Here is a 26442-nt window from a genome sequence, read left to right on the forward strand (position 1 = left end):
GACTTCATGAAAATCAATAAATTTTATTAAGTGGATTACATATAGAAACATAATTTTTAAGTTATATTTTATAATGAATAGAAATATGGAGAATTACTTCCAATTGATTAAAATATTTCATAAAATATTATTAGTTCATCCTTATTACATATTCTTAAGCAACTATAGAAATATTACAATTAATTTTATATTAAAGTCATCTTACTTTCTACACATGATCATTTATTAAAACACTTGATTTCAGTTCACTAAAAACTTTCAGCATTTTTAAGTGTGGTATGTTATTTCCATGTCCTTACTGGTATCTCTTCCCTTTCTTTCTCCACACTTATCTTTATACTTTGAGTCATGAACAAGGTAGCTATGGTCTCTACCAATGAACAGTAATCTTGGATGTGGCCACCGGATGCCACTGGATGCTCAGGTACCTGGGTTTATTCTGAAGATTTTGTCAGAGTTGGAAGTCTTTCCTGAAACTGTTCCAGCAAATATTTTCCAGCCATTCATATCAAAGTATTTAATTTAAGTTTTCTATTCTCTGCCATAACTTATAGGGTGCTTATGACGCTACAGTAAGCAGATGCCTTCTGCATATTCATTAACTCACAGCAAATTAGGCTATTTTTACAGTCCTTGCTGTATGGAGACCAGGTACTGAGTATTAAGTTTGTATTTGGAAAGGAAAAGGTTCAAAAAGTATCTGAGGGTTTGTTAATAGTTCCTTAGAGCTGTACTTTGTGCATTCAAATGTATTATATGATTTGATGCTCCCAACAAACTTTTATGAGGTAGGCAGAACCAATATTCTTTTACAGATGAACCACAGAGCTATGTGTATGAACCGGTTGCTTACAGTGGCACAAACAGAAGCTGAAGATTATAGCACTTGAATTCCAGTCCTTTGATTTCCAGACTATATGACTTGTCTTTAAACCACAATGTCTCTTGCTATCTTGAACAGGGCAAGGAACAGAGCAGTAGTCTCTGACATCAAGAAAAACCTGATTTGTTCAATGCTCTGTAGATGTGTTGATGATGAATGAATGAATAAATTAATGAATGAGTAAATCCTGGATCTTTTTCAGAAGAGTAATCCATATTTCATCTTCAATTTTGTTCTAGCCAGTCCAAATGTACTTGAGAAATGACACTGAGGGCAACTGTGTGCATACATATAAGATGAGATGTAAATGACAAGTCTGAGGACAACCTATGAGACAGCATGTGTAGATGAGTATGCACATCATTCAGGCTTCAGAAATGCCTGTTACAGAACGTTCTTGGATCAGAAGACTGATACAGGTGGACTGCACATCTCAGGCTAGCCTGTGCTAAATGGGGAGACCCTAGTTCAAAAAGTAAAACAAATTAACAGAGAGCATTCTTGGTTAAAATATTAGTACAAAATAGATTTGGGAATTCTGATATATATGTTGCAACTTGTTCAAAAATAATGCGGTATAGCTCATAATATTTTTCACTATAAAAGTTTGGGTTTCTCTTTAAGAAACCAACTATTCATTAGCTTTCTTTTAAACATTATTTGATTACTAAACGGCCTTCACTGCAGGAATAATTTTGCGAAAAAATTTATGTCCTTGGGAATTTGTGTTTTCAAATATGTAACCTGGTGGAGAAGGATAACTAGCTGGGCAGATTTCCTGTTTCTTGGGTGTGTATTGTATAGAATACATGGTGACATCATCAAGTGGAGCCAAACTCTTAGGAGCAGCATTTAAAGGCCTGCAGCTCTCTGTTGGAATCAATTCATGTGGCACAAAGTGAGATCTGAAAGTGCTCAAACCATCAAATTTTCCAGATGGGTTGGGAATCTGTTGCTGCTGCTTAATAAGTCCTTGACGACAACTTTCCCACGCTGGAAAATCTTCCTTCATGGTGCTTTTTCCTTGGAAAGGAAAATTGCTTTTCCTTCTGTGAGAAACTGGCCTAATGGCAACAACGCGGCTGGCCTGATAGGGAACATAGTCGAGGTGGCTGGTGCTGTTTAACTGCATGTTTCCTGAAGGGGGCACATACTCTGCTACCTTCTTGACTTCAGGTGGTGGGATTTCCCATGGTTGGAAGCTGTCACGGAATTCAGTGCTTCCTTTGAACTGAGCACTTTGGGTCACCCTGGTATAGGCAGGTCTGCAGATTTTTGCAGTTTCACCAGTAAGACCCTGAAAGTCATTCCGATGAGTGGTGAGATCCTCGAAAGGCTGGTCAGTTGGCTTATACACTTCTTTTGGCCTTGCAAACTTGACTTCTAGCTGATGAGGTACAAAATCTCGACGATGGCTTGTATCACCATTAAAAGGGGGGACAGAACACTTGACCACAGAGCAGGGCTTAAAGCTGTGCCTAGGCCTTATCTCCTGGGGAACATAGTCATCCTGAAAGGTAGTTGAATTTCCAAATTTCACATCTGGGGGATGGTAAGCTTGCTCTGGTTTGCACAGTTCACATTTCTGAATATCCCAAGATCTATAATCATCTTGAAAATTAGAACAAACAAAACACTTTTAAATACTGAGGGAAATAACTATCTTTGAAGAATACTGATTAATTTCTCTCATTGCCAACCATACTCTGATTTCTTTTAGATTCACAAACACTAGCATTAAGTATGAAGTTTTCCCCATATTTTTTCTTTTTGTTTTTTTTTCCCATTATTTTCTACTTTCAGATTTGTCTGATTACATACAAGGGCATATTGGTACACATGAGCTTGACTGTGGATAGAAAGCTAAATAGACTATGTTGTGGGTGAAGACAGTATAAAATGTATTGGCTAGGGTTGTCACTGTAACTCACAAAAATGCTAATATCAGCTATAAAATTTATTAAGGGCTTAAAGTAAGATGCTTCAAAGAGGAAGAAGTCAGTGCCTTCATTATGTATCTTATGAGCTACACAAGTTTGCCAAGGCCAAAAACATTTACTAGTCAATTGATCAACTTTTTAATTATCTTACAACTTACAGGAATGGCCTTCAGGATCTTTAAAATAAAAATTAAAATATCCTACATACACCAGTTGCTCAATTTGAAGGAGAATTTTCACATTTCAGTGCTATTCTGGTCAAAGATAAAGATTCCGTAGATTATTGGGGTTTAAGGCGTATCCAGGAGATACAGAGCAGGAGTCTAAACTGAGTGTGTTCAAAACTGTATGTGCACCTGGAGCAGTGGCTCATTCCTGTAATCCCAGTACTCTGAGAGGCAGAGGCTAACCTGGTCTACAAAGCAAGTCCAAGACAGCCAGGGCTACACTGTCTCAAAAATATAAAAAACAAACAAAGCAAAACAAACAAAAACAAACCAAGAAAACCTGTATGTGCAATTTAGAAGTGAAGATCTGAGAATTAGAAGCTAAGATCTGAGAGTTAGAAGTTCAATACCTACAGCTTACTTAAACCACAGATGAAAAACTGAAGTGTTTATATATCAGTGAAGGCTTCTTTACTTTAGAAATAGATTGTCTATTTCTAGATAGAAAAGCGTAAGCTGAGCAATATGGTAAAATTTACCTCACCCACAAAAGTATTTTAAAATACCAAAAAATAAATTATAAATGGCAAGCATTTTTCATACTAGATAATGTAGTTATCTGAGAAATGTAAAATTTACTGTATCCCTGAAAGCATTTTTAAATATCAAAAATTAATTTATAAAGACAAGCTTTTTATGTATAATGTAAGACAATAAAATGAACCAATGTCTAGGGAATGAATATTGGACTAGTTAAACCTTGCATGTTTACTGTGGCTACCAAGTATAAAAAACAATAGTTCTTCATTCATAGATAGTCCTGCTGAGTTTTAGACTAAGTGATTAAGCTACTGATGCTTAGTGAGAGTGGAAACCCAGCCAAAAAGCAGACAAGCTTTAAATTACCAGAATCTTAAGAAGCCACCTAGAAAGAAAAGCACTAGACCAGTCTTGTGACCCTAAGGTTGAAAATCAAAAACCAGATGGAAGAACATAATAGAATAGCATGAGATAGTGTTCAGATTGATGGCAGACAGGAGCCATATTCCTACTGATTTGTATAGAAACAACTGGAAAAGGCCAGTCTGGAGGATAGCAATGGGAGCAGATGTGTGAAGGAAGCAATGATGTTCTGAGTGAAATCAGGTACCTATTGGCCAGAACACTCCCTCCAGCTCCCTCTGTATCTGACAACTTGCCACTTACAATTCACATGAATCTTTTTCTTGAGCTACCATAAAGGAATATCTGATCTTTAGAAACTACAGTGTAAAATTATAGCACTATTTTCCGGGAACTAAAAGGAAATCAGAGATGTTAATAAAGGTTTATAGTTTCAAATAGTCATACTGGGAATGTCTTTTCTGCCAAAGTGACTTAAGAGAAAAACATTTATTTTAGGTGAATAAGTGAATAAATAGAAAAAAGTATTTCCCAATACTAGAGTAACTTGAGCTTTCTAAAAGGAAACAAGAAAATGGATGGGGAGAGAGAAGTGTTGATAGTATGAAGTAGTATACATATTAATTCTTTTTAAGTTTCTAATCTCAGTAACAGGATTATCACAGAGCAGGTGTTGGCAAATGTTTTCCTGTAATAGCTACATAGCAAATATCTTAGGCTTTGAAGCTTAAACACAAGTCTCTAAATGTACAGTGCCTATTGCAACTCCTAATTCTATCAGTGTAGTAAGAATGCCGCAATAGGTGTATGGAAAGGAATGGGCGTGTCACTCTATTCACAAAACAGAGGGCTGACTTGGCCTGCAGGCCAGTTTGTTTACCCTTGCTTTAAAGTTTACAGTATAAATTCTTAACAAGTCACAATCCACTTTTGAGTAATATTGTTCTGATTTACACATGGAGTTTTGCACCACAGCGATGGGGACGTACCGAGAAACGCATCTTTACAGTTCTTTCACTATGGGAACGTCAGTGTTCCAGAGTGTCTATCGCCTCACTAGTGTGTATCATCTTAGTGGACTGTGGTTGTAAAAGTAGTCTACTGCTGACTGACTTGTTACACTGCACATGACTGAGGAGTAACAACTAAGGTACAGCACATTTCCAATTCCTACCTCTTCTACTTTGTACTTTTTGTTTGTTCTTGTTTTTCTAAACAGGGTTTCTCTCTGTGTAGCCTTGGCTGTACTTATTTTCTGAGCCTTCTGCTTCTACTTGCTAAGTATCAGGGTTAGAGGTATGTGCCACCAATTCTGGGTTTATAGTATCTTTCACATTAAGCAGTCTGTATATTTCTACACACTTTTTAGTTTACAAATGTAACCTGCTTGGGTTTTAAAGCTTTCTGGGTCCATATTTTCATATAACTCATTATTTTTGAAAAATGTTTTCTGTTAAATCTTCAGGTAATTCTGTTTTCTTTCTCATCTTCTGGTGTTCCAAACACATTTGTTAGGCTCACTCAAAAGTCTCTAAAGCTTTGTGCTGCTTTCCCCGCCATACATTTGGTTTATACTAACTTCTCTGAAGTCCATGGCTCCTCCCCAAGTATGCGTGTATCTATTCAACCACCTATGCAAGGCTTTGTCATCTCTGTTATTTCTTGTAGTTATCACATTTTTCCTTTTGTATCTTCTATCTCTTGGTTAATTGTTCCATTTACATTTCTGACCATCAGTCATAACTTTTTGATTCTTTAACTGATCCAGAATCTGGTTCCTTTCTGGTTGAGTTTTCCCTTGGTCTCATGACAAGGTCTTCTCCCTTCTCTTCTCACTTTCCTTCCTTTTTATAATTTGAAAACTAGACACCATATGCACGGTAGATACTTATATCAATAATACTTATATTCAGAAATGAATCTACATTCATTTTCCAGAGCTTTATTGGGTGCATGTTTGGTCCAACCCATAATTAAGTTTGGGTCTCTTTGTTTTTATGCTTACCTTCAGCGGACCAGCAGCTTCACATGCCTTTGGTATTATTTGTGTTTAGGTTGAAGACTGATTTGCTGGGAAGTTTCTCATTAGCTGTTCCATCTTTATATTTTTACTTCAGGAAATGTGTATCTCCTTTCCCAAAAGTAGGTTGATGTTACTTAGCTGCAAGTGAGGTGGTATTGCTGTGTGGATAGGGAGGACTATCTGTTGCTCTTCTTGAGCTCTGTCCACCCTGAGCTGCAGAGGCAGAGCTTTGTGGGGGACAGATGTTCTTATCCCTTTATAGTAGCTCTCTAGTGCTTAGTCCCAGGGACATCTCCTTCTTTCATGTTTAAAATTTTGTTTTGCTTCTTACCTCTTTTCTCTTGTTACCAAACTACACACTCACCTTGCACTGATGTCTCTCCTGTGGCCCTCATGCTTTTGTTCTGTTAGTAGATTGTGACCTCAGCTTTCTAAAGGATTCATGGACACTGTTGACGCTCTACACTGTGTACCTAGCTTCTCCTTCTTTAGTTGAGACACTCTCTTCAGTTTTTTGGCATCTTACTCAGAAGTTGGAAATTCTAGGTCATCTTTATCATTTTAAATTATACCTTTAATTGTACAAATTTAGTGTCTCTAACAGATATCTACTTGAAGTGTATTTCTTGAGCTAATTTTAGTAAATTATGTTTTTCAGACTTTTCACAATTTATGTAAATTATAAATCCTTGACATAAGATTTTAAATCTCTTGTTAAGTGTGAAGGACTACTGTAAATTTTATTTAATGCAGTGAGTGATCCAGCTGGGCTTAAGCTGAGTATATCATTACTTTCTTTCTCTCATATGTTCTTTCCCCTCTCATACTACTATTTTCTACATTCTTTTGAATTATTATAGTTTTTATTAAGCCATATTATTAGAATTTTGCTAAGCCTTTCTGCATTTTTCATTAAAACCACTTACTTTCACTCATTCTGGAATATGTTTTGAACATTTCCAGAACAACAGCTTCCTTTAATACCACTGTTCTAACATATTTCAATCCTTTATTTGTTTGAAAACATACCATGACTGTATGAAATCAATATTAACTTTATCTACATATTTTCTATTTGGGCATTTTACTTTATCCATTCCTGAATCCCACACATCTATCTGAATCATTTTCCTCCAACTATGACACAGTCTTTTACTGTTCTGTAGTCCTGCTCTGCTGCTAGTGGAATATCTCAATTTTTGTTTTAAAGAATCTGTGTCAAGTATTTGAAGACTGTTTCACTAGTTATAACATCTTGAGATTTAGTATATTTAAATTTTTGTTTTGTTTTTTGAGGCAGGGCTTCTCTGTGTAGCTTTGGCTGTCCTGGTTTACTTGCTTTGTAAACCAGGCTGGCCTCAAACTCACAGGGATCCTCCTGCCTCTGCCCCTCGAGTGCTGGGATTAAAGGCATGCACCACCACCGCCCAGTTTTAAATATCTTTCTAGTGATATTTAAAACATTTCTAAAAGTTGTTTTCATTTCTTTGACTGTATTATTTTTCTCTTCGCCAAGTCTTCCCAGATCCTCCTCACCCATCCAACTTCATGTTCTATTAAAAAAGTGCAAAAAACTACCAAGCTGTAACAGACCCCCATACACACATACAGAAAAACAACAAAAATCACATTGATCAACTACCCCTGAGCACGAGTCCTGCCTGGAGTGTGGTTGATATAATCTGCATCACTCAATTGGGTAAAATTGGTATTTCCAAGCAAGTAGCAACTGCAAATAACTTCTTAGTTAAAGATCTTTCTGCCTTCTTCTGCTTTCTTGTTGGCTTGGATTTTCACAGGTCTTGTGCATGCTGTCACAGTCTCTGTGAGTTCATATGTGCATTAGCCCTGTTGTGTCTGGAATTGTTGTCAATCACTTCTTTTGGCTCTTAAAATCTTCCTGCCTCCTCTTCTAAATCAATCCCTGAAATGTGAGGGCAAGGGTTTGACACAGACATCCTATTTAGGGTTGTATGCTCCCAGATCTCTATTCCCCTGGGGTCCAAAAAAAAAAAAAAAAAGTCTGGTTTACTTCTCTTTTCAGAGATTTTTTTTTCCATAGTCTTCCATCACCTTTAAGAATTCTTTACCAGCCAGGAGGCAGAGACTGGCAGATCTCTGAGTTCAGAGGCCAGCTTGTTCTACAAAGCGAGTCCAGGACAGCCAGGGTTGCTACAGAGAAACCCTGCCTGGAAAACAAACAACCCCAAAGAAACAAAAAACCCAAAACAGAATTCTTTACCTTTTTAAACTGACATTTGCCTACAGGCAGTGTCCTTTGTGTTTATCTATCTGGAACTTAAATCTATGATTCTACCACAAATTTGGTAGTTTTTTGTCTGTTTATCTCTTCAGATAGTTCATGAGTTTTTCCATAGGTCTTACAATGCTTTACTATTTACTAGATGTTGTGTATAAAGGAATAACAGATAAATTCTTTTTTGGTGGGAAAAATTTTATCCCTTCAGATATTTGGCAGATAGGGTGTGGGTCATATCCCCTCAGTCCAATTAGGAATTGAGTGAGGTGGACAGAGTCATGCTCTGTGTCTAAATGTCTGGAGGACACGACTTAGGTGTTTGTAGTAAACTCTTCATTCTAATGTGGCTTTATCTACTAAGCATCTACTCCCAAATAAGGTTCTTGGAATTTTTTGGCTCAGTCTCTCAGCTCATCATGTCCATCAAGCAGTGCAAGTTTCACAATAAAATCAGCCACGCATATGGGATCTTTGTAGATTACAGCCTGGGTCAGCCACATATCAAGCGGTTCCTTGTTTTACTTTTCCCATAGTGAACTGGCTCTCTCTATGCCAAGTTCGATCCTCAGCCTAGACTTAGACTTGGCAAATATGCTCACAGAATTAGCAGCTCATCTATAAAGTGGTCAGCACTCTATGGAATTTACGTCTTTTCCTGCACAGGTTGTCTACTATTAAAAATATGTAATTTTAAAAATATTGTCTTCTTAGTTATGATAAAAACAACAGTTTTCACTACTTATGACACATCTTTCACCTTCAGAAGAACTTATAAAAATGTGCAATGTAGTTGAGCATGTGACACACACCTTTAATGTCAGGACTTGGGAGATGGAGACAGGAGGACCAGGAGCTCAAGCGTATCCTATTACATAACAAGGTCAACACCATCCTGGGCTACATGAAATTTGTTAAAAAAAACTATAATAGTTATAAAATATCCCACCTGTCAATCAAAGCTTTTTCCCATATGACTTCAACCTGCATTTATAGAGTTTATCCCCATTTCCGAGTCTTGAGTCTGCTCCTCAGCAGCTTCATTGAAAAGACCCACGCCTCCTCCACCATCTTAGGCACTTTAGCTTTGGTACATCTGTTCTCTTCCTGGAACTTTTTTTTTTTTTGGTTTTTTTGAGACAGGGTTTCTCTGTGTAGCCTTGGCTGTCCTGGACTAACTTTGTAGACCAGGCTAGCCTCGAACTCACAGCGATCCACCTACCTCTGCCTCCCGAGGGCTGGGATTAAAGGCATGCACCACCACCGCCCGGCTCCTGGAACATTTCTAAGGGAGCCTGAAGTAATATATTAGCAAATATACTGTGTTTTGACATAAGTCATCCCTGTGTTAACCCAGGCTAGCCTTGAGGAATACAGGTCAGGCTGACAATGTACTTGGCATCCTCTATTGGCCTTCTAATTGCTGGGATTATAGATGTGCCTCAGCCAGCTAAGTACAAAATTTTTTTAATTGTTCCACTAACTTTTGCTTTTCTTAACCTAATCACCCATTAATAAAATGTCATTGTTGTGAATAATGCTAGAATCAACCTAAGAATGCATATAATCTACTTGAGGTAATGATTTCATTTCCTTCTGTTATAAATCCTGATTAGATATTGCTGGATCATATGGCAGTTCCATTTTTAATTTTTTGAGGAATTTCTCAATGGTTCCAGTAATAGCTATACCAATTTACATTTATATGCAGAGGTGTACAAAGTTCCTTTTTTCTTACCAACAAGGGTTCTTATTTATCTTTTGATATCATCCAACGGAATAGATGTGAAGTGTAGCTTACCTTGTTTTTCATTTGCATTTCCCTATCGTAGTAAATTTGAGTGTCTTGTCACATATCTGTTGGTCATTTGTATCTTTGGAAAGTTTATTCAGACTCATAGGCCATACTTAAACAAGATTGTTTTTTGTACTAAATTGTTTTGAGTTCCTTCTATAGTTTGGGTAGTAACTCCTTATCTGATAAATGGTTTGCAAATATTTTGTAAATCCATAAGTAGCAGTTTAACTTCTTGCTGTGTAGCTTTTTAGTTCTATGTAATCCCACGAATGTACTTTGCTTTTGTTGTCTGTGCTTCTGGCATCCTTTATAAATCAAATCCCAATGTCAGTGTTTCTTCTTAAAATTTTACAATCTCAGGTCTTACATTTTTTAAGTCTTTCATCTGCTTTAATTTTTTGTGTGGTATATACAATGTTATTATTTTTGTATGGAGGTTATCCAGTTTTCCTAACACTATTTATTGGAGACTGTATTGTTTTAAAATTATGTATCCATAGCTCCCTTGTTTAAGATTAGTTGGCTATATATCCTTATATAGCCTTTTGAACCTTAATTCTGTTCATGGGCCTGTGTACCCATTATCTTGTTACTAGCATACTAATGATGGGAGCCTTGTAATAGAAATGGAAACCAGGCAACATTATACCTCAGACTTTGTTCTCCAAACTGTTTTGACTATTAGTCTTCTGCTGTGTTTATAAATTTTAGAATTGTTTTCACTATTTTGGAGAAAATGTCACTGGAATTTTGATAGGGATTGCATTCAATTTGTAGACTGCTTTGTTTGAGGATCACAGACATTTCAGCAATACTAATGCTCCCAATGTGTGGGTACAAGAGAGCTTTCTACTTATTTCATCCATGTTTTACAGTTTTCAGTGTATAGATTTTTTTTACTTCCTTAGTTATTGGCTATAAAATTTATGAGTGTCAGCAATGACTCTCCAATCTATATCTCTGTAGCCTCTGTAATTGTAAACACAACACAGATCTTAAGACTCTTATCAAGTCACAGTGATTTACTTTTAGCATCTACATTTTAATATAAATGAGTTCCTAAGCTGAGGACAGAAACATTTGTTTCATGGAAGCTTGTGTTCAGAATGTAAATCTACTTATCATACTGCAGGGTGTGTTCCTCTTTCAATACTCCATTTCTGTCTTCCCTTTGTCCTCTAAGACCGTATAGACATCTGCTCTTAGGAAGGTATTCAGAACTATACACAGAATTATAGTCACAAAATTAAGTACAGTTGAGGTTGTTGTTTCATGCCTGTAAAATTGGAACACAAATAGTGTCTGTCTGTGTTACATTTATGCACACAGCATCAAGAGATATTAATATTGCTGTTAATATATATTACACAGAAGAAAATTGCTATGATTGTATAAATGCCAAAGTAAAGTCATTTTCACTGATTATCTTCTATGCCAAGATTATTTTTTATGCATTTCAGTATCTCAGTAATTTGCTTGTGCAGTATTTGATTATACTCTCTATTCAGTCTTTATTAACTTGCAATGTATTAACTCAGTTTTTCAAAATCAGAAATAACACTATTCTTAACTTCTCCAATAGATCATGCTATATTGGCTCCATGCACTTGACTTACCTATTTGATGGTAAAGGTTTTAAAAGCAGTCATTAGCTATTACTTAATGATATGTGCCACCATTCTTTGACATAATCAATGGAAAGGATATAAGCCTACACATGCAACTATGTTACTAATAAAAGAAAATTAAATAGCGCAGATCAAGATGGACTATTTTTAAATGAAGACTTTCAAGAATAAGCCTTTTAAAAATTCAAAATCATGTAGATTTTTGGTGAAAGAAGAAAAAACCAGAGGCCATCCAGTTGCCAGTGCTCACTTCTGTGAGTGAGCTAACAGTAGGAAACTACTCCCTCACTCCCTTTTTGTTGCAAGCAAGGCTTAGAGGAGCAGGCTCTGTCTGCTGTTACCTGGAACTGTCTGTCAGGGGATGGACATGCCTATTTTATTTTATTCTGAAGTCCAGTATCAAGAATAATCTGCTCATAGATCAGAGGTTTATCCTTCAGTCTAGCCTTTCAAGCAGCAGTTCTCCATCTGTGGGTTGCCACCCCTTTGGCAAACTTCTATCTCCAAAAATATTTACACTATGACTCTTAACAGTTCTGAAGTAGGAGCAAAAATTATTTTTTGGTTGGTGGTCATCTCAACATGAACTATATTTGTTGGAGAGTTGCAGCATTAGGAAGGTTGAGAGCCACTGCTTTAGAGTATAAAAGTAATATTGTGGTTATCAATCTACTAATTTGTTAGTTTACAGGTTGGTCTGGAATATGAATCAAGAGGACAATTTCTACTTTGTTTTCAACAACAAAGTCTCTGCAGAGTTTCAATTCATTATAGGATAGGAAAGGGTGAAAAGGATAATACTAACTAAATATGATGCCTTGTTCCCTGACAGCCGTTGCTTTTAGTATGATTTGAGATACAGACAACTTAGGGGACACATCTGGAGAAGACTCTAGGACTCCTAATTCCCTTGAGGTAGCTTTGTTTGTGTAACTGGGTTTTGCTAACAATATTTTGATCAAAGAGAAGATTGCTCTTTTCTAACCATTGTGGCAAAGTATGACAGTAGAAGATTACAATTTGATTGTAAAGGTCAAAGCTGGCATTTTTAGGTTTGGCGCCCCTTCGTTTTTACAATGATAAGTTACCTTTATAAGTTGGGACAGTGTCCAGCTTTCCTTTTTTAACTTGCTGTCTTTCCACAGGTCGGACTTTTACCACAGGCTGTACTTTGTAAGGGTTAAAATCTCGCTTGTAGGTAGTACCCAGATCAATTTCCCCCTGTTTGGGTTTATATTCTTCCGGTATGTGGCGAGGCTGCTTGACTACTTCATAAGGGCGATAATCTGACCTGAAATATATATATACATGTGTGTGTATGTGTGTGTTTGTGTGAAACACGGCCTCATTGGTTTGTCTGTTTTGATTATTTCAGTACTGGAAATCTTCAATTTTGTCTCGAACAATCTATGGAGATATTAAAATGGTAATAGTTGATCATCCAATAGTTATCTATCCAATGACAAATAAGAAAAGATGTGAAAATTTCTAGCTTTAAAAATCGGAAACAACAGCTTCTCAGTTTGATCTTAAGTGAGTAAAATTCTCAAGAAAGTGGATTTTTAAAAAAACTAACATAGAAAGAAATCTTAAGAGAAAGATTTGATGAGCTGATAAATTTGTCAAGATTACCCCTGTAGCCACTTTGTCAAAAGCCACATTTACCTACATGGACTGCACTTAGGCATAGTTTCCTCCTATTGAAGTTATAATATCTTCCTGTTCATTGCCGAATTGATCACCAACTCTGGCTGAGACAGATGTGAGCCTTACTAAGATTCTGTATTTCTCAGAAGTCCTGGCCGTGGATGGGAATGGAATTGTAAGCTAGCCACCCTGGGCATTACATAACATTATTGTGATAGGGGTAGTACTGCAGAGGCTGAGATAGTCCTGTGGCATGGAGGAAACTAGAGATTCAGGCCTAATCGGCCTGCCTGAACCCAAATCTTGGCTCCCTCAGTTGATAACTGCATAACCTTGGATGACTTAGTTACCTGTCTATACCCTAGCTTCCTTGTAAATGACGCTGAATGGTAATATCACGTGCATCATAGAGTTGTTTTAAAGATACACACGGTCAATTCCGACAGTCACCTATCTGAGCTACAACTATGCTGTTAACATCAAAACTCTTATACAAGTGCACACATAGTCTCTTCCACACTGTAGAAACACGCAGCATAGAAGGACTCTTTGTACTACATATAAATTACCCTTCTACTTTCCAGGCGACATGATCAGGATGAATAAACCATGCAAGAGTTGTAAGCTCCTGCTTTTAGGAATGCTGGGTACCTACTCCAGGCGATAGGTATTGATTCTGAGAATGGAATGCTGAGAAAACAATAGATGTCCTGTTGGTATGGAACATGGAAATAAATCTAATAACTAGAAAGTATTTTGAGAAGTTATAAGAGGGAAGTTTACTGGCCTCAAAAGCTAAATAAAAAAAAGGAGCGTGGCAGAAATGACATTTACAAAGGAAAATTGAGTTGATATTTACAGATTGATGAGAGTATAAGCTAGGGAAAATAAACTAGAGAAGCAAGCAGGGTTTGATAATTCATGTAATTATGGAAGAAATTAGATTTATACTAAACAATAGAGACATTTTAAAGTATTTCAATCAGGGTTAATAGGATTAAATCTGCATGCTTAAAAGACTGTTTTGTCAGATCAAGTATTGGATTCTGATCAGAAATGCAGAGATACAAAGAAAAGCAGAACAGGAGGTGGGGGATGGGGGTGGGGAGAGGGAGGTAAGAAGAGGAGAGGAGAGGAAAAGAGAGGGAGGGAGAGGGGAGGAGAGGCAAGGAGGGAGAGGGGAGGGAGGTGAGGAAGCAGAGGCTTCTTCTAGATGGTGGTAACAGCGAAAAGTACTAAGTATGAGATATTTCAGCTAATTAAAAATCAGTAGAACTTTTTGTTTTTCCCTTTTCTTTTCTTTGTTAAAGTAACTTAATTTTTATCTTTTTGCTTTTCTCCAGCTGTGAATTATCTCTTGCTTCTTAAAGTTAGTTCAACTTCAATCAAATAGCTAGTTAAATTTAAATACTAAGAAAACTTTATGAAGGACAGAAGATTTGGGCAAAAATAAGGAAACAATCTCTCAATATTTACTTAAATGTGGTTACTCCTTCCATTTTACCATGGTATGCTTGAAGTTCTTGCTTTGGCTTAAGACTCTGAGGTGGAAGAACATCGCCATATTTTGGATATTTTTCCAAATACTCCGTTGTGGGGCAAGATATGCCAGAATGTTCATAAACCCTTGTGACTCCATGTGGACAACGATGCCGTCTGTACAAACACATAAACTGAAACATTATTTTTCCTGACAAACATCTTGTGTGGTTATTGCATGCTAACAGGATCGCCAATGATTTCACAAATTCTGAACTTTAGCACAGCTTTTCCCTCTGTGTTGGTGTTTATAAAATAAATAAATTGCATGGTAGCCTTATGTAGCAGAAACTGGCTTTGCTCATAGCAGTTCAATGATTTCTTGTGCTACTGAAGTAGAAAAGCTAGCAAGTGAGTTTTCTAGTTGTTTGGCAGACACGTTTTCTGCTTAGGGTTCATCTACAACAGACATTGCCATGTGATTTTGGGTCAGAACATAGCTACAGAAGGCAGAGCACAGCATCCATTGGGTGGTGGTGGGCCATGGGATATAGCAGAGGACAAGAGAGACTGGAGCTGGGAGTTGTAGGGCAGCATCCTGATCAGATATCTTCTTGTTTTTCCATGTGTCTAAGAAACTTGAAAGTCAGAAGAGCCAAGAGGCTCAGCAATGTCCACAGAAAATGAGGCCGTTGGAAAATGCGAAGTGCGTTTGTCCATATGTGTGTACGCATGCACATGCATGCACATGTAGGTATATATACATATTGTATATACATATATATTCTGACAGAGCTGCATTGATAAAAAAAATACAAGTCAAAGCTTTGGAATTTGTCATTGTTCTTAATTGTCCACAAAAGCAATGCTTTCACAGCATAACACATCAAAGATTGTGGAAAAATATAAGGCATAAAAGTGCAGAGAAATTACAAAAGAAAGCAAAAGTCTCCTAGCCTAATAGTTGCAATCCTTAAAAGAAATTTTTCTTTCTTGGCACCAATGAAGGACAATACATACAGTAAACTTTGAACCCCTACTCAGATCTAGCCAATGGACAGGACATTCTCCACAGTTATGTGGAGATCGTAGACTGACTCTGACATGAACTCTGGTGCCCCTATTTGACCACTTCCCCTTGGTGGGGAGACCTGGTGGCACTCAGAGAAAGGATAAGCAGGCTACCAAGATGAGACTTGATAGGCTGTGACCATATGGTGGAGGAGGATAACAATTGAGATGTAATCTGAATAAATTAATTAAATAAAGTTTAAAAAAGAAAGATTTCTTTTTTCTGCTTTTTAGTTTGCCAGTACTTGTAGCTGTTTATGTTTGTTAAACTGTTCTGTCTTTTTGAAAAAGCAGGAAAAAAAAAAAAGCAGCTCATAGAAACAATGAAATCAGATGTCCATAATGGGGGATCAAAATAGTTGAATTTTAGTTTCATGAGAGAGAAAATATGGTATTATGGGTTGGATCTGAAATGTTCATGTTTGGAAGGAACTTTTGCTTTTCTGGAAGGTTTTTGGAAGTTGGCACCTACCTGGTAGAAGTGGCTAACAGCAGCCCTTGAAGGATTATAGCCTGGCCTGATTCCAAAGGCTTTCTACTTCCTGGTGTACCAGCAGGTAAAAGCCTTGCTTCATGTTCCAGGAACAAGAACTCCAACCAACATATCTGACTGCCTTGGACTGCACCCTCTGAAACTGTGTGTCCAGTCTGGTTTCACTACCAAGGTGATGTAAATGTATCCAACAGATAGTCTTCAACAACAACAAAACAACAGCCACAACCACAACAACAAAAATAGGAACGAGATCTTTCCAGCAGGACAGGAGGAAAAAGACGGGGTAGGATGGGGAGGGATGATGGTGAAGACTCTCTGCCCTGTTTTGAGACAGTGTCCTGTGGAGTTGGCCACATCTTTAAAAGCCATTGGCCAAGTGGGAGTATGCGCGTTCAGAGTAGCTCCCTGTTTCGTCAAAGATTCTTGTGCCTCAAGTTTAAAAACGAAAGTAGCAGAGGTGCTGCTCTCAAAGATCCTAAGCTTCTGCAAGAGACATTTCAGTAGAAGGTATTAGTAATGGTTCAAAGCCTAAAAGGGGCTGCCTCTTACATTGGCAATGCCCCACCTCTTTGGATAGTGACGTTATTTGAAGATGGAGAGGCCCCAATATAATGACTTTCCTGATTACTGGATGTGAAAACAACTTAGTTTGTAAGTTCAGATTAAAATACACTTTTCCTTACACACAGGATGTCTCCATCCATACTTACATACAAACAATGCTTATTATGAAAGAAGCAGAGAAATTGCTTTCAATCCACATGTACTGTAGGTGGTTGCCTTGGAAGGGGATTAGAAATACAAAGATCTTGGCATTATATTTACTTAGCAAGGGTGATCTAATCCCTGGGTCAACAGTAGGGCTGAGGAAAGAGATTGTGTTTACTGGTGGTGGAAGGTTGTTAGGCAAAATTTAAAGACCAAATCCAAGGCTTAGGCTATTTTTGTCTGTCAGACAGACCCCGAGAGAATGCTACCTGGACAGGACTAAGAATAAGGTTCAGAGGATGGGAAGCCCTGGGCTGCCAACTAGAGACCTTGGATACTGTTCTTTTAAATTAACCGATAGGACTGGTGGGTAGGAGCACAAACTCTCCCCAGATTCCATTACTTACCAGCCATATTTGTTCATACTACTTACCTGGCCTGGACTGTATTTTAGCTTAAATCTTGGGTAGGAAACCTCGGGGGACTGCAAGGAAGAAAAGTTCTGCCCCAGGCAAGGGAGTCAGGGCAAGAGGGTGCAGCGAGGTGTCGGCGACGCTCGCGGCCCCGCCGACGCCACACCGACCGGCCCTTTCTTACCCGCAGGTGCAAATCTGACACAGACACCAGTTTCTCATGCTCTCCGCGCTAGCGTCCTCTCCTCTCTTGGCTTCAGCAGGCTCTTGAGAGCAGCCACAGCGTCCACCGTCGTCAAGGCGACCACAGGATTCCCTTGGTGACGGGATCGACGCGGCTTCCGGCGGCGTTCTAGACGCACGTTGGTCAGAGGTCGTAGCCCCGCAGGCTCCGCCCCCCGGCTCCCGCGACTTCCGGCCTGAGCTATTCCGGGAGCCTTAGAAGCGTGAGTGAGGTGCATCGTGGAGCCGGTGAGTGGGGGGATCTGCTAGGGACGCCGGCAACCAGACGGTGATGGGGACTCGAGGGGTCGTGTCGATAGGGCTAGGCGAGCAGGGCCCCGAGCTGCTGCACTTCCTAAGGACCGGGGACCCTCAGAGGCAACGACTCCCGGAGGCTGAACGGAGGGAGGAAGGGCGTGCAGATTTCGGTTTGCTTTTTTTTTTTTTTTTTTTTTTTTTTAAACTGGACCGAGGGATGGAAGATGTGTCATTCACTTGTTGTGTTCAGAAACACGTGAGCACGTGATCCAAAACTTTTAAGGACACTTAGGGCAGTCACAGGGCTGAGGTTCTTACGTCTAGTGAAAGCCAGCGAGCTTGACAGAACGACAGACTTTCGGAGGGGCTGGAGTGGGGAAGGAAGTGTGTGTGTGTGTGTGTGTGTGTGTGTGTGTGTGTGTGTGTGTGTTGTGGCTGTTTCACCTTTCCTATGGTCTTGTGCCATGGTACCTGAGTGTGTGGTGTCACTTTGCAGGGCGTCTCTGCACCCTGCTCCCAGCTGCATGAATCATCGCGCCACAGATGTGGAAACTCCCAGTACACTCCACGAGTACGGACGGGGTGTGTGTGTGTGTGTGTGGACTTTGCAGTGGAACTTGGGCATGTACTGACATACCCAGTCGGGGGCAGAAGGAAACAGACGGCTAAACATCATTGGGTTCTCAGCTGAGGAAATCTGAGGGGGTTTACAAGCCTCTTCGTCTACCTCTTAGTTTGTCCATTTGTGTTTTGTTGTGGTGCTGGTTTGCTTCCCCTGGTAGACTTTCTACCATTTGTAATTTGCGTTTCATTTTTAGTCACAGGAAACAAGTAACCATGGTGCTCAATGGCGTTGATAAGATGATTCAACTTCAGAAGAACCCTGCCAACATCAGGAATATCTGTGTTTTGGCTCATGTTGATCATGGTAAGGCTCTTTTAAAATGGCTTTTTATTAACAGAGGAGACAAGTCTCTTAAATGTTTCTTTGGAGTGATGAAAGCGATGCTTGCTAGGAAGTTTGTGTGTGTGTGTGTGTGTGTGTGTGTGTGATGACAGAGAAGCGTGCTGTAAAACGTTTGAAGTAAATGGGTCAACTGGTGATTAGTGTTCTGTGTTCTGAGTAGTATTGTCACACAGTGCTTTTAAATTTGAATTTTTGTTAAAGTATGGAAAATTTTTTGAAACGGTAAAATGGCTGTGTTCTTGGTAGAGTGTATCTCCTATGAATTCTATTTAATTCGTCATATCCCAAGTGAGCATCTGCTAAGTGTGCAGTGTTTTATTAGATTTATCAGGAGCTAGACATTTATGAGGAGGCCACCTGCCCAGCTGTGGAGGTTTTAGGTATGAATCAGGGCAACGTGATGAAATAAGTATTTAAGAGGGATTTTTGTTTGTTTTTTCGAGACGGGGTTTCTCTGTGTAGCCTTGGCTGTCCAGGACTTATTTTGTAGACCAGGCTGGCCTCGAACTCACAGTGAACCACCTGCCTCTGCCTCCCGAGTGCTGGGATTAAAGGCGTACGCCACCATGCCCGGCTGTAGGTGAGGGTTTTGAGGACTGGAGGATTGGGTAGCCAGAGTGGGTTTAAAAAGAAAAAAAATAAAAAAAAACCAGACATGCCCCTTGAGGAGGAGCTGTAGGTGACGCATGGGGACAAGCAGTACAGTTGGCAGTGGGTAAACAGACACAAAAGGAGACAAGTGTGACTAAAGTGTCGATGCTTGTTTGTGGGGTTTGGATAGCCATTGTCTCGATGCTATTATGTTCCATTCTGAATCTACTCTCTATTAGAAACTCTTCTAGTATGCTGGGCGGTGGTGGTGCACGCCTTTAATCCCAGCCCTCGGGAGGCAGAGGCAGGTGGATCTTTGTGAGTTCGAGGCCAGCCTGGTCTACAAAGTGAGCCCTGAACAGCCAAGGCTACACAGAGAAACCCTGTCTCAAACCCCACTTCCCCCCGAAAAAGAAAAAGAAACTCTTCTAGTAGCAGCTGTTCAGCGTTTAGAATCTCCTTTGAAGCCAGAGCTACTCAGCATTTTAAAGGTGAGGACAAGACACGCTGGGTCCTGTCTCATAGGGCTCATCATGCCTGCCAGGCTCTAAGAAAGGGTTATGTTCTCTACCTCTGCAGTTGGACATCCTAAGCTCTGAGTTCTTTTTAACTTATTTTACCTATTTGAGCTTCAGTGTACAGCCTGTGTAAAAGGATAATAATAAGAATTTCTTGTTAGCGGGTAGAATATTTAATAGTGAAAATGGCCATTAACATCTTTATTGGTGTGTAGGGAGCCTTTCGGGAAGAAGTAAAGCAAGGGCAAAGTACTCAAGCTGTAGATTAGATTAGACTGGTAAAGGTGCTTTGGTGGGTTAAAAGGCAGAAAAGAGGCTTGGCGGTGCTAGTCAGTACTGTGAGCTCTGAGGAGAAGGCGGTACGGAAATGGAGAGAACGGGCCACTTAGTAGGAAGGACCAATTGAGACCGAGTCCTATATACAAATAAAATATCAGCAACTGGCCTACCCTGTGGGTTTTAGGGTTATGTGTACATATTTACATGTTGGGGGGAAGTGAGGGCTAGCCAAAGGCTTTACTTTGTTTGTTTGTTTTTCCTTTTTGTTTCTCTTTTGTTTTGGTTTTGCTCTGAGAGTTAGTAGCAAATTGGCAATATATCTATCTATCTCAAGCATTGTTGTCCAAGGGAGTCAGCCTTGCTGAATGGTGCAAAGTCCCCTCTTTTGCGGTGCGTTCTAGTGGCTGTGTGTGTGATGTTCTTAGAATGAACTCTGCACTGTTGCACAGCGGGAAAGTAATGTTCTAGGATTATATGCTAAAAGACAATATTTATGATCTATGGAGGTCTTGTTGGTTGGTCTCTGGTATATACTGTTCCACAGATTTCACAGATTATATATTTACAGACCACAAACAGCTGGATTGTAGGGAAAAAATTCCAACATTTGTTAGGCCTACCCAGCTATGGAAAGTGAATATGCCCATGTGATTCTTTAAACACAGGTACCTGTTTATGTCGCTTGAAATTACGTTAACTTTGCTAGTAGTCTAATAAAGGTATCTGCAAATGTATATTTGATAATGCAAAGATTTTATTTTATTCTAAAATAGATGCCAGGTTTAGTTTTATCTGGGTTGCATTGGCTGCTTAGACTTCCAACAACAGGAAAACAAATTTTCTTACTAAATAAGTGTAACAGTTGAACTGGCAAATGTCAGCCAGTACAAACGGCCAAAGACCATGTATTGTTGTTTCCCTGTGATGATTTGCCCAGTACATCCTTCTGAGCTGAACACTATAGATAGACTTTTGTCATTCTGAGCTTCTAGACCCCAGTTTGTAAGTATGACCAATTTTGTGGGATGGCTGGTAAATTAGAATAAACTTGATTGATTTCATAAAGCTAGATCATAATAACTAATACCAACATTGTAAGAGTTAGTTTGTATTTTGGTTCTCATAGGAGTTTGCCCCATCAGTTAAAAGCCTGTAAAGCTGGCCTCAATTTAAGAAAATTTCTGTGCTTAAAATTAATCTGACTATTTTTCAAGTGAAATTAGTTAGGTCTACAGGGAGATTACATAGCACTAACGTATGCTGGCCCCTTTAAACAAATGTATTATAATTAATGTTATCTTAACAGGAAAAACTACGCTTGCCGATTGCCTTATATCTAGTAATGGAATCATCTCCAGCCGCCTGGCAGGCAAGGTATGTTGTTAGACTTGGTAAATGCTCGTTGAATTTTCGTGAGGATTAGCTATCTGTGATGTCATGATCCATTTGCTCTGTTCTTTAGTGATGTAAACATGTAGAAGGAACTGACAACCCATTAAGTTAAGATAAAATAGATGTTGAGAAAAGTTCACTTCCCTGTCGCTTTTTGTCACATTGTTCTAATCCTATATTGTGTAAGTGCAGAACTGACTGTGACCAGTCGTCTCTTACATGTTCTAACACAGGGATGCGTGTGTTGGCTGCTTTGAGAGTAAGGCAGAAAAGCCATTATGTGATGGAAAATAGCAAGAATGAAGACCAGTTTCTGTGCGCTGTACTTGTTTGAGAGGAGCTTTTCCTTAGAGACTAACAGAATGTGTCAAGTTACATAAGACCTTGAAGATTAGCCTAAGTAATGCAAGAACCGAAGGAGGGCTCTAGGATCATGTTGAAGATACTGCTTCAGCGGCTGTGAGGTGGCCCAGTACGGAAAAGTACTTGCTGTGGAGCCTGATGTCCTGCACTGGATTCTTCAGTGCATGGTGGGAGGGGAGGACCATGTCTACAAATTCTCCTCTTACCTCTATGCAAGGTGTACACACAACACACACACACACACACACACACACACACACACACCAATGTTTGTTCTAGTTGTAAGTTCAAAGAGTTTAGAATAATTTTCTACATAGTATCTCTTTATTGTATAATCAAGAGATATTTCTCTTTAATGGACCTAGTACCTAGTATGTACTCAACAGGATTGATCAGGAATAACGAGATAGAAAAATGAAACAAAATTGAATCAGCAAAGTAGATGCAGGAGACTTAGAAGACAGGATTGGAAATTTGAGACCATCTTTGTGGGAGCTGGCAGGTTGGGTTTAACAATGACGCACTCATGTTCTCCCAGCGTGAGAAGGAGGTAGAATGACAAAGTAAGAGGAAAGAAAATAAAGTGTAATTAAGTGAGGTAGAGACCAAGTGCTTTATGGAAAGCAATAGTGAAGCTGAAGATGACAACTGACAAATGTAAAAATGATAGCCACACTTACACCCTATATAAGCGCGACTATGGTAACCTGTTAGTGTTGGTTCATCGGTTGTAGAATGCAGCGAACTACACAGTAATGAAGATAGAAATAATAAGAGAAGCTACTGGGAGGATGTTTGTGAGAACTGATACACTTACTAAATTTTCTGTAGACATAAATTGTTTTAAACTCTAAAGTTCACTAATTAAAATTAACAACAGTGTAAACAGTTTGTAATCACAATGACTAAAAACCTTATTTTGTTTTTTTATTTTTAATTTTCATTTTTGAGGTGTATTTGGTACTTTGACCAGCTTAGTGCCACTTTTGTAGCTCACTGTACTTAGGCAATATATGAAGTACAGAATATATAAAGAGAGGCTTTTTAAAATGAATTACTTACAGATTAGTAGAACTGACAGTATTAGCAAGATTGATCAAGAATGAAAAACATGATACTAGGAAAGAAAAATGTTAGAGATTTAAGTAATAGGCTCTAATGAACAGCTTCACATCACTACGCTTCATACTGTGATTATTTAAAAAATTGACTAGGTTGGGAGAAAAATCTTTCACTGACAGCCCAGCTGTCTTTGTCTAGTTTAACTATCTGCTTGGTAGTAAAAGAACAAATAATTTTAGTTCTATCTAAAACAGTAAACCCTATAGAGGAACCCAACAACAGGGCATGTTGCCAATCTCAGGGATACCTGCCAGGTCACAGGGCATGCTTGCCAAGTCATAGGAAGAGATGATAATCCAGAAGTCTTTCGAAGGTGAACCAGGACAGGAAAATGTCATGGCAGCCTTGTGATGGGGATGTAGACGTTATTGGTATGGGGCTGGAGAGATGGCTCAGTGGGTAAGAACACTTGATGCTCCTGCAGGAAACCTGGGTTCTGAGTTCTGTTCCCAGCAGCCACATGGTGGCTCACAGCCTTCTGTAATTTCAGTTCCAGAGTGGTACACCAGCATGCATGTAGGCAAAACACTAATATGCATAAAATAAGTATAAAATAAATAAAACCTGTCAATACTAGCAAATTGGTTTTTTAAATTAGTGTTGTTTAAAACAGTGTTTCTTTATAACTGAATGGAATATGTTTCAAGGAGTTTAAGAATAATTTTAATATGGCTATATTAATGGATTAAAGGAAAATTATTTCAATAGATAAAAAGGATATTTAATAAAATTTAACATCTATTATGGCAAATCCCTCACACAAAATAGGTTTAGAAGATAATCTGATGTTTTTTACAATAATACAGTAAAGATTGACTGTAATCATAAAGTATTAAAACTTTTCAATTCATGAATAAATAAGATTGGTTATTGTATTCTTCTGCTGTTTGTATTTTAATTTCTAATTTACATTGTTTAGGAGATTATAGCTGCAACAATAAGGCCAAAAATGTGAGTTTCTGATAGGAAATAACTCTTGACTAATAAATGCTATGACTTTGTAAAAAAAAAAAAAAAGTTAAAAATAAGGAGCTGGAGAGATGGCTCAGTGATGCAGAATGCTTGTTGCTCTTGCAAATGGCCAGGGTTCAACTTCCAACACCCATGTAGAAGCCATGAGTAGTCATCTGTAACTCCAGTTCTAGGGGATCTCAAAAGGCAAAAATAATAAATACACTGCTAGAATATAAGTAGAGAATTTAGCAGCCTGGTGTGCTACCACATGCCTGTAATTCCAGCACTCAGGGAGTCAAAGGCAGGTGGATCTCTGAGTTCGAGGCCAACCTGGTGTACAAAGTGAGTCCAGGACAGCCAAGGCTACACAGAGAAACCCTGTCTTGGAAAACAACAACAAAAATAACAAACAAAAAAAGAATTTAGCATGTTTCAAGATATACAAGTCATTGAAAAGAAATACACATCAGCAATAAGTATACAAAAAAATTTAAAACATATAATTAGGCTAAAAGTATATTAGAAAAAACTTAAATAAGAAGTATACCATGTTCATTCGTGTTTTGGCAGACTTCATCTTTAAAAACTTGATGGTTTATAATGCTGATCTACATATTTAGTAATTAGAAAAAGTTCTGACAGTTTAAAAGCAAATGAATTGGATGGTGCCATTTTAAAATCCCAGAAGAGTGGGATGTGGTGCTTTCTGATAAGGTCATAAGCTTGTGGATGGCCTGTAACTTGGTGGTTTGGAGTTGATTGGAGTATCGCATTGGCTGATGACCTCGAAACAGATATGTGCGAGTTTCACTGATTGTAGAGCTGGCATTTCAAATCCCTGGAGAAAAGATAACTTCAATAAAGGACCTTTGGGAATTTATTTAACTATGAAAATAATACTGGACCAACCTGTCATTAATATCGAGCAAAAACCATGTAGTAAAAATGCTTGAAAGATAGAACTTAAGCTTTTAGAAAATAGTAATGAGTGTAAACTTCTGTGACCATAAGGGAAAATAAAAACTACTGTATAAAGGTTGGCTAATTCAGCTATACTAAAATGAATAACTTATATAAAGAATAATACTATTTATAACACTTATCCAAAACAACACTGCAATGTAACCAGGAGAAGGGTGGACTTCACATGGGATACTAGCAGAAGAGAAATGCCAAAAGCCAGGCCAGGACAGAAACCTGTAAAGATAGTCCCATTAGAAGATGGGAGGGTGTATATTTAAAATATGAAACAGTACGTATACTCATCTGATTTAGAAATTGTTGAGATCATGAAATAACCAAAACAGTATTCCCCTGTCGAGTGTAGATCAATTCAACTACTTTGGAAACAAATGGAAATATCTGGTAACATTGAAGATATGTAAATATAGTAAGTCAGAAATTACACTTTTGGGTAGTATGTAAGAGATAGGATCACAAATTCATATTCTTTTTTACTTTATGTTTATGGGTATGTTTGCTTGCATTCATGTCTTTGTGCCATGTTCATGCAGTGCTGGTAGAGGCCAGAAACAGCATGGATCCCCTAAAACTGGAGTTAATGAGTGGTTGTGAGCCACCATGTGGGTGCTGGGAATTGAACCAGACAATGCTTTTAACTGTTGTTTTTTAATGAAAATACCAAACATTCTATTTTAGCAATAAAGACTCAGGAGCCAGATGCTGGAGTGAAAACCTTCTAGCTCGGAAAGGCAGAGAAAGCACCCAGCTGACATTGCTGTTCAGCTCATGTCCCCATGGAAGAGGCCCCAAAGGCTCACTAGCACAAAGCTCAAAATGCCCCCAAAGCCAGAGGCTAAGGAGCTCTTTAGAGCACGAGAGCTATAAAGCCTGAGAGCTCCTACTGCTACACGCTGTCTTAAATACCCCTCAACCTAAAGCCCTGCCTACACTTCAATCCCTGGCAGCTGGTTTCTTGCTCCGCCTAGAGTTAACTTTATTAAAACCTGTACACAGAAAGCTCTTGAATTAAAGGTGTGTGTTAGGCATCAACTGCACCAAACAAGACAGATTTTTACAGTTCACAATCTCAGGGATCACAATGGGATCAAATATCCTGCAACGTTTAACCACTGAGCCCCATCCAAACTTCTTATAAGCTCAGTTACATTATCAAGATGGTTGACTTGGACACTTAATATTGAGCATGAGAATGTGATTTAAAGTGTGTATTTATATAAAGCTTAAAGCTTGCAATTCAAAATGATATTTTGCCAGAGCTGTGGGAATAGAAGCATTTCTGAAAAGTAAAGAGCTCATGTAGGATGAGAAAGTGGGGCAATTGTGTATTAGCACTTTATTCTCAAGGACTTTGATTGAAAGGGATGAATCTACATAAAGTT

The 26442-nt window shown here is 38.6% G+C and overlaps 2 protein-coding genes across 5 annotated transcripts in view; one reads left to right on the forward strand and one right to left on the reverse strand.

Annotated features, from left to right (window-relative positions):
• Positions 1-1219: 1219 nt before the first annotated feature.
• Saxo2 (stabilizer of axonemal microtubules 2) lies at positions 1220-17713 on the reverse strand. 4 transcript variants are annotated; one of them, XM_051148847.1, is made up of 5 exons: positions 17598-17698; positions 17434-17502; positions 14723-14902; positions 12688-12890; positions 1220-2494 (listed from the first exon to the last, which is right to left on the reverse strand). In XM_051148847.1, exons 3-5 carry the CDS (start codon positions 14743-14745, stop codon positions 1551-1553), a joined length of 1170 nt encoding a protein of 389 aa, XP_051004804.1. In that variant the 5' UTR covers positions 14746-14902; positions 17434-17502; positions 17598-17698; the 3' UTR covers positions 1220-1550. The 4 variants fall into 4 exon arrangements, with proteins under 4 accessions (XP_051004804.1, XP_051004802.1, XP_051004803.1 ...); XM_051148845.1 differs by lacking the exon at positions 17434-17502 and having other exon boundaries at positions 17598-17713; XM_051148846.1 differs by lacking the exon at positions 17598-17698 and having other exon boundaries at positions 17434-17589.
• Positions 17714-17795: 82 nt separating this feature from the next.
• Positions 17796-26442, forward strand: part of Efl1 (elongation factor like GTPase 1) — a 123635-nt gene continuing 114988 nt past the window's right edge. Inside the window, exons 1-3 of the mRNA XM_051148850.1 lie at positions 17796-17884; positions 18712-18821; positions 21555-21622. Coding sequence (XP_051004807.1) covers positions 18731-18821; positions 21555-21622 — 159 coding nt within the window. The 5' untranslated portion in view covers positions 17796-17884; positions 18712-18730. The remainder of the gene's footprint in view (positions 17885-18711; positions 18822-21554; positions 21623-26442) is intronic.

The sequence above is a fragment of the Acomys russatus genome, chromosome 7 (assembly GCF_903995435.1).
Source record: "Acomys russatus chromosome 7, mAcoRus1.1, whole genome shotgun sequence".
Classification (NCBI taxonomy): Eukaryota; Metazoa; Chordata; class Mammalia; order Rodentia; family Muridae; genus Acomys; species Acomys russatus.

Excerpts from the sequence above, each read along its gene's own strand:
- Saxo2 (XM_051148845.1), bottom strand. The coding sequence starts at position 17,635 with ATGAGAAACTGGTGTCTGTGTCAGATTTGCACCTGCGG. Across the intron at positions 14,903-17,597 it reads TGTCAGATTTGCACCTGCGG|ACGGCATCGTTGTCCACATG; the intron begins GTAAGAAAGGGC and ends GTGTTTGTACAG. Across the intron at positions 2,495-12,687 it reads CACTGTCCCAACTTATAAAG|ATGATTATAGATCTTGGGAT; the intron begins GTAACTTATCAT and ends CTAATTTTCAAG.